This window comes from Caenorhabditis briggsae (assembly GCF_000004555.2).
Source record: "Caenorhabditis briggsae complete genome, chrX, whole genome shotgun sequence".
Lineage (NCBI taxonomy): Eukaryota > Metazoa > Nematoda > Chromadorea > Rhabditida > Rhabditidae > Caenorhabditis > Caenorhabditis briggsae.
This window is the reverse complement of record NC_013491.2, coordinates 15,818,706-15,826,159: the sequence shown is the minus strand read 5'-3', so window position 1 is coordinate 15,826,159 and position 7,454 is coordinate 15,818,706. Positions and strand designations below refer to the sequence as shown.

General features: G+C 39.5%; 2 protein-coding genes across 2 annotated transcripts in view; one reads left to right on the top strand and one right to left on the bottom strand.

Annotated features, from left to right (window-relative positions):
* Positions 1-1,975: 1,975 nt before the first annotated feature.
* On the top strand, positions 1,976-2,284 carry CBG27980 (the record flags this gene model as incomplete). The annotated part of the gene is made up of 1 exon (XM_045240288.1): positions 1,976-2,284. The coding sequence occupies one exon, from the start codon at positions 1,976-1,978 to the stop codon at positions 2,282-2,284; it is 309 nt and encodes a 102-aa protein (XP_045099712.1).
* An 854-nt stretch (positions 2,285-3,138) lies between these two features.
* The window catches only part of CBG15462, a gene marked incomplete at both ends in the record, with an annotated part of 15,029 nt that continues 10,713 nt past the window's right edge, over positions 3,139-7,454 (bottom strand). Inside the window, 5 exons of the mRNA XM_045240287.1 lie at positions 3,139-3,230; positions 3,663-3,802; positions 3,873-5,218; positions 5,831-5,959; positions 6,037-7,454. The exon at positions 6,037-7,454 is cut by the window's right edge and continues 2,808 nt beyond it. Of these exons, the coding sequence (XP_045095734.1) occupies positions 3,139-3,230; positions 3,663-3,802; positions 3,873-5,218; positions 5,831-5,959; positions 6,037-7,454 (3,125 nt within the window). The remainder of the gene's footprint in view (positions 3,231-3,662; positions 3,803-3,872; positions 5,219-5,830; positions 5,960-6,036) is intronic.

Here is a 7,454-nt window from a genome sequence, read left to right as displayed (position 1 = left end):
GACGCCTTACTGTCTTGGAAGACACTTTAAAGTTCAATTTGCTTCGAATTTTTGAACAAATGGTTGTTGATTTCAAAGATTTCCGTATGATTATCCGTTTCTCGTGATCCGTAAGAAGTGATTAATGACCTTGGGACTTTTTTGTGTTGTAACTGGATAAAGTGAACGCATATCGGTTGATGACAGCTCGTAAACGTCAAAAACTTTTGAGATTTGACGGGGCAACAGGTATTGTGCCCATCCGGCGCCAATTTGTTTCAGTAACTCGAAAACTTCAGAATTGAAAAAATCCTACATTTACTTATGCAGCTATTAGGTTGGCTAAAAAATAATGAGTGGCGTGTTTGTCGGAACGTATTGCTCTATCCGGAGAACATTGTTGCCCCCCCCCCTTTTTTTTTCAAAAGAGCGTTTTTTTGCGCATCGTTTGATATATAGTCTCCGTTTGCCATTTTGTTTTTTCAATTAGGAATTCCGTTCAGAAAACGTCGTTCCAAAAAATGCGCGGGAAGGTACAAATTTAAGTTGGTAAAAAATGCCGCGCAAGCTCTTAGTTCTCTCTCAAAAGTATTCAAACAAGCTTTTCTATAAAAAATTGTTTCGTACGCTAGTTTGAACGTTTTCATAATGACTATGAAAGCTTGGAAAACCGTAAACACACCGTTCGACTAAAAATCATTGACAGTGAACTGCTGAGAGACTTAAACGAGTCGGATCCTTGTCAAACGACTCGTAGTCTTTCAGAACCGTTTTCTTGTACTAATGGTACCATTGAAAACCATTTGCACAAATTGGAAAGTCGAACAGTTGCGGAAGTTTTTTCCTACAACCACTCCCTCCTCGCACTTATCAGAATTATCCTTCTTCTCTCGAAGAATATCGCCTTTCTCGATTCTTATGTTATGTCGGATGATAAAGTGATTCAGTACGATAATACTACTCAGAATAGACAACGGTTGTCCCTTGGAGAATCGGCCAAAACAACTCGAAATGAGAGATATACGGAAAGAAAGTAATGCTATGTGTATGGTGGAAGAGCAAGGGTCTTGTATGTTTTGAAGTTCTGGAAAAAGGTCTAACAGCCACTACTGAACTCTATCAATGATAATTGGGCCAAATGCAGCAAGCGTTGAGACGTCAAGGTGTGAATACACCAACGACAAAATTCCTTCATGGTAAAAGTCACTCAGCAGAAAATCGAGGAAATGGGCTGGGAAGTTCTCCCTCATCCGCCAAGTAGCCCTGATTCGGCACTTTCAGATTTCCAGTAATTCATATCAATGCGACCCTCATTAGCCGAGAAACACTTCAAAAGCCGCGTTGAGACCGAAAAATGGGCTACTTTGGGTCGCAGCCAGTGGGGTTCTTTCACAGCGGACCCCATTCTTTGCTGGCTACAAGTGGTTGATAATTATGGCAAATAGCTTTTGAGTTAATCTTGTCTACTTCCTTTTTTATAAAAAATTCAATTGATCATAAAAACAACCAATATTTTTTAGCCAACCTAATATTAACTTCGAAATTAAAATAAAGTTTTGAAATTTCCTTTTTCTGAAAATTTGAATTTAAATCTTTGAGTTTGAAGACAAATACTCAAATCTTACTCAAGAATTCTAATTACCGAAAATCGTAATTCGAAAACTCTAAAATTTTAGATGTATTCAGAATTTTGAAAATGAAGTTAGACCTTCAAACTTTAGAAGATATTGACCGCTTGCATAAGGGTTTCTGGATGGTACACGGACAGGGATAGTGCTAAACTCATGAAATAGTGCTAAATTCATGAAACTTTCTTTGTCCCTAGAAGTTATTTTTAATCGTGAACCGAATGGCGTTTACAGTTTTTTTTATATCTCTTCTCATTTTTCTGTGCGCCCAAAATTAAGTGGGGTCTTAATGATATTGACCGCGCTGTATTAGCATTAAACTCATATTATCCCATCTTCATAGACAGAATTTCTTTTTTCCGGAAAAAATGCGCATGCTGAAAAATTATTATTTTCAAAAAAATAATCTCATACTTTTCCAGACTTCGCTACCAACTTCTCACCAACGACACTCTGTTTCGAATGACACTGCTGAAGTTCAATGCGGATCAGTTGTTCATCAATGGAGAGAAGATCTGCCCAATCATCAAGACCGACAGATCCATATGAAACGACTGTCGAAGCTTCTGGGAAGAAAGATGACCCACTTCGTGGAGACTCTGAGCGTCAGGAACCTGGATGTTATTCGTGGACTTCCATGGCAAGGACCAAGCAAGTGGCTCCGGTTTGAGGGATGATATTGAGAAAACATATGGAGTTCTCCGTAAATGGATCCAGCCCGATAGCTTCCCATTAAAAAGTATTTTGATAGAAATTGAATCCCCTATGGATGAGGTCTTAAAAAATATGATAATTCTGAAAATTTGTCACTTGTGAAATAAATATTCAAAATAAATAGTTTTTATTAATGACTTGGCAAAATATGTGTTTGGGTTAACTTCGTTGAGTTTATAGACAGTGTGGGATAGCAACAGATATAAAAAAGTTGAGAGAAAAAACAACTCGAGAGGGACAGAAAACTGGGACAAAACAAAAATTACCGAGTGGGTGTAGAAACGGGTTGACTTGGGATTTGGGGACTTGCCTTTTAAAAAAAGGGAGATTGATGCACAATGGAAGCTGGACAAAGTGACAAAAAACCGAAACAAAGCAGGGAACTTTGATTCTTCGAAAAAAGCGAAGAAACATCAAAAATACACTTTAAAAAATGCTTCAGGGGAAATCAGAAAAGGGTTTTTAGAGATCAATCGAACATTTAAAACTAAAATTTTACCATGTGAATGGAAATGTTGGTGGGAATGTATTCTAGAAAATTACTAGACATGTAGAATTTAGGAGATGAAAAAGAGATTCACAAAGACAAAAGGCAAGTTGGAGTAAAAAAAAGTCTATTGATATTGTCTATTCAAAATAATCGCGCGGGTGAACGAGTAAAAAAACGTGTAGAGAGTCTCCAAACCTGTAGAGGCGCTGTATAGACGCAGACATTTTTACTCGTTCACTCGCGCGATTATTTTGAATAGAAAATAGAAAAAAAAGTTCATATGAGGAAAAATTGATACTAGTAAAAAGTTAGTGAAAAAAAAAAGAATTAAATGGAATGAGGAGTACGAATGTAACTGAAGATAACGAAATTGAATACAGTTTTATCGTCTTCCGTTGTTTCGGCTTGGCTGGCCTCGGCTGGAAATATCAGAATACGGTTTGAAATAATTATGTTTTTATCATAAAACCTGCATCAGAAGACCCCTCTAATATAAAAGCCCTCCGAGAAGGCTTGGAAAAATAGAAGAGCCTTTTCACAAATTTTAAACTAGAACTTATCAAATTTTTTTGATGAAAAATATTGGGAAAAAAATGATTATTGTGGAATTTTGAAAATTTCGAGATAAAAAAAATGAAATTCCGGTCGAAGTATTTCCGTAGGAGTTTTACCTGAATGAAATGCCGACCAGGAAACCTACAAATCATTTTTCTCTCCATTCAAACTTTTCGAACTACGGTATGTCAAAGGGCGCACAGAAAAAGTTTTCTTGGGAGTTTCCAGCGGAATTGCTTCTATTTTTTGGTTCTCAAAAACTGTTGGTAATAGGAAAGCGAAATTTCGATTGGAACATCCCTTCAAGGGACTTCTCTGATCGACAGGCCCCTGTGATAGAATAACCTCTCGAAATACCTGCAATAAAAGAACTGGCTCTTCTAATACAGGATTTACGATAATTTCCGAGGTTTTTTTTATTAGTCTAAACCGGTTTCTGATTTTTTTTTCTAACTTCTAAAGTTCAATATCCATAATGATAGTCAAAATGAAAATGTTTGACTTACTTAGGATGCCATTCTATTCGGTCTCTGATAGGAATGTTTCGGACGGAGTCTCGGTTGGAGCCATGGTGATTTTGTGGACGTCCACGACCGTTCTGTTGTCGATATCCACGTCCACCTTGATTGTAATGTTGTCGCGGAGGTTGCACCGCTGGGGCAATTCGTTTGGGTGCGTCTGGATCTTGTGCCTGTTCTCCTTGCACAGCTTGGTTATTTCCGGATGGCAAATCCCGGGATGAGGAGGCGTGCTGAGGAGAACGCATACGTTGCGGACGACGTTGATTGAATTGTTGTCGTTGTTGATTCATCGGGTTGAATCGTCGTGAGTTGTTGTGACGTGGCGATCGATTACGATGGAATTGACGATTCGGAGATTGGCGACGTTGAGAGAACTCTGGTGGAGGATTTATGCGCATTTGTACGTTCAGAGGCGGAGTTGTGCTCTGAGACCTTTCACCGTTTTGCTCACGAGTTGCTGGACATTCACAGCTCATTGGTGGTGGTCTTTCTTGACGAGAGTTTCTTTGGCTATCATTGGAGTGAGAATGGCGACGTCGTTGATGGTGTTCACGTCGACGCATTCGATCTTCACAGCGTCTTTCTTGTTGACGACGCATTCTCCTTTCCTGACGCTTTTCTTCTTCAAGCATTGCTCTCTTCATTCTATCTTTATGCATCTGTACTTCTCTGTTTCTTAACTCCTGGAAGTTAACAATGTATCCACCTTGTCCATTCTGCCCAATGGCTTGAAAGTTGGAGAGTTCGATTACGTGAGGTTTTCGATCCGTAGGCTGCATACTTTTAGCACGCTCTCGAGGACGACCTCTTGGGGGAGATTTCTGACGTCTCCCGGGAGAACGCTTCCGTGGAGATCCCCATCTACTGGATCTCTCCGACTCGTGCCCACGACTGTTTCCATGACCGTATCCATAACCATGTTCATATCGTCGATCAGATGTTCTTGAAGATCGCTCCTTCCTTCTCTCCCTATCTCTATTTGATTGCTTCCTCCTTTCTTCTTCATCTCTACTTTTCTCTTCATCTCTCTTACTACTTTTCCTTCTATGGTCATCTCTTCGATTCTCTCCTTCAGATTTCCTTTCCTCCTTGAATTTTCTTCGATTTTCATCTTTTGGAGAAAAAGATGAGGAAGATGTTGATGGATTAGAATAGGATGAGCCAAATTTTCTACTCTCATCGAACTCGCCATAATCGGTTTTGGAATCATCCGATGAGGATGACGAGCTGGATCGTCGGTGCTTTGAACGCCCATCGTAATTAGCATAAGCTGCGGGGAGCTTATACTTCCTTTTCGAAATCCCCTGTTCCTTCAGGTTGTCTTTCTTTTTCTGAAAATAGGTTTACATGAGTAACAAGTCTAGAAAAAATGAAGCAACCAGAAAAAGAGAACATTGAATTTAGAATATTTATGTTTTTACTTGAAAACAAGCTTCCAGAAGATTAGTGCTTTCGGTTTTCGAACATTTCTGAAAACAATGTTCTCCATGTTCAAACATTAAGAACAGAAAAATTTAAAAAGCACAATTTTTGATGATTCATGGAAATCGTCTAATTAGGTTGGTAGAAAAGTTTCGGCAAAAATGTTTTAAAATTACTCTACTGTAGAAAACACCTGGCTCTGAAATCGTTCTACGTCTTTTAATGACGCTAAGAAAAGTGACTTGAAATTATTGCAAAGAAAAAATTGTTTCGATTTTTTGGCTAAGTTTGTGTTCATAAAATGTGAACAAAACTGTCATTCAATTTCTTTGATACAAACATCTTCACTCTAAAATTTGTAGTTTTTTTTTCAAAATTACATAAAATACCTAAAAACAGCCCAATTTTTGAAACATATTATATAATGAATGTTTTAATTACTTAAGATTTCCACAGCAACCCGAGCAAATCCACACAAAAATCGTACTTTTTAAACCTGTCCCGTTTTTTTGGTAACGAACCTCCGCTGCTGATACACTTGAGGTTGATCCAGAATCTGTCTCGGTTTCTTTCTTCGTTCCCTTCACCAACTTTCGATTCGGGGATTCAAACTGTTCAGATTTCAAGCTCTCTTTCACTTCTTCCCTTTTCTGAAAAAATTATTGTTGGGAAAAGAATTTTGTGATTTACACACAAGGAACAGTCAAAATGAAATTATTTTATTTACCTTTCCATCGGCCCTCTTCTGATCTTTTTCTTGATCTAGTTTCTTTTGACCAACTTTCTCTTGCTCCTTCGACTCTGATGCAGCTGTCTGTTTCTTCATAATCTTTTGGTCTAACTCTGTCGGTTCAATCGGCTTTTTTTGAACCACTTGTTGTTCTACAATCCTAGGCTCCTCCTCCTCATTGACCACCGGATTTTTTTCGTCGATCTTCTGTTCCACGGATATCGGCTCAATGACATCTGTTTCCATATGAGCTTCTTTCTCCTGCTCGAGCTTCTCCTGGCCAACTTTCTCTTGGTCTTCTGAATTTGATGCGACCGTCTCATTCTCCACATGCCCCTGGCTCAGATCCATCGGTTCAATCGGCTTTTCTTTAACCACTCGTTGTTCCTCCATGGTAGGCTCAACAATCATCGCTTCCTCCTGATTCACCACCGGATTGTTTTCGTCGGTCTTCAGTTCCACGGATGTCGCCTCAACATCGTTTTTTTCAATGTCTGGTATTGCTTCGGTCGGCTCAGCTACAGTCGATTCTGCAAGCGTTGCCTTGCAGATTTTTGGTTCAATTGGATCCGATTCAACAGACATTGGCTCCGCCGTTGGTAGTTTGACAATCTTATTTTCTTCACTTTGTGGCTCATCGGTCTTCTGTTCGACAATTTTTTGCTCATCGACAGTTCCCGTCATCTCTCCATCTTCACCTTCGACTACCTGATTTTCTCCTGCTTCCGCCTGCTCAATAACATTCGATTCTACAGTTGTTGCCTCGAAGCTCTCAGACTCAATTGTATCCGATTCAAGAGACATTGGCTTAGTCGGTACTTCAACAATCTTCTTTTCTTCAAGCTTTGGATCATCGGCCTTCTGTTCCACGGATGTTGACTCAACGTCGATTGTTTCATCGTGTGGCTCCTCTTCTACCGCATCCATCGCTTCTTCATTTTCTTTTGCTGCACTCTGGTTATTTACGTCCGATTCTGTAGGTGTTGCTTCAAAGCTATTCTGCTCAAGTGTATCCGATTCAACAGACATTGGCTCCGCCGTCGATAGTTCAACACTTTTACTTTTTTCAAGTTGTGGCTCATCAGTCTTCTGTTCGGCGATTTTTGGCTCAGCGATAGTTTCCTTCACCGCTTCATCCTCAACTTCGACCATCATCTCATCATCTTCTTGGTCTTTATTGATGATACACTGTTCTACTATCTCCGTTTCGCCAATCTGGGAAACAATCGTTTCTGGCTCAGCCACTTGCGGTTCCGCCATCTTCTCTTCTACAGGTTCTTGCTCATGACTCATTTGTTTTTCCTGTACATCAGTCTGCTTCGCTACCATCGATTCTGCTGTTGTTGCTTCGAAGCTCTTCAGATCAACTGTATCCGATTTAACATATATTGGCTCCGCCGCCGGTAGTTCAACAA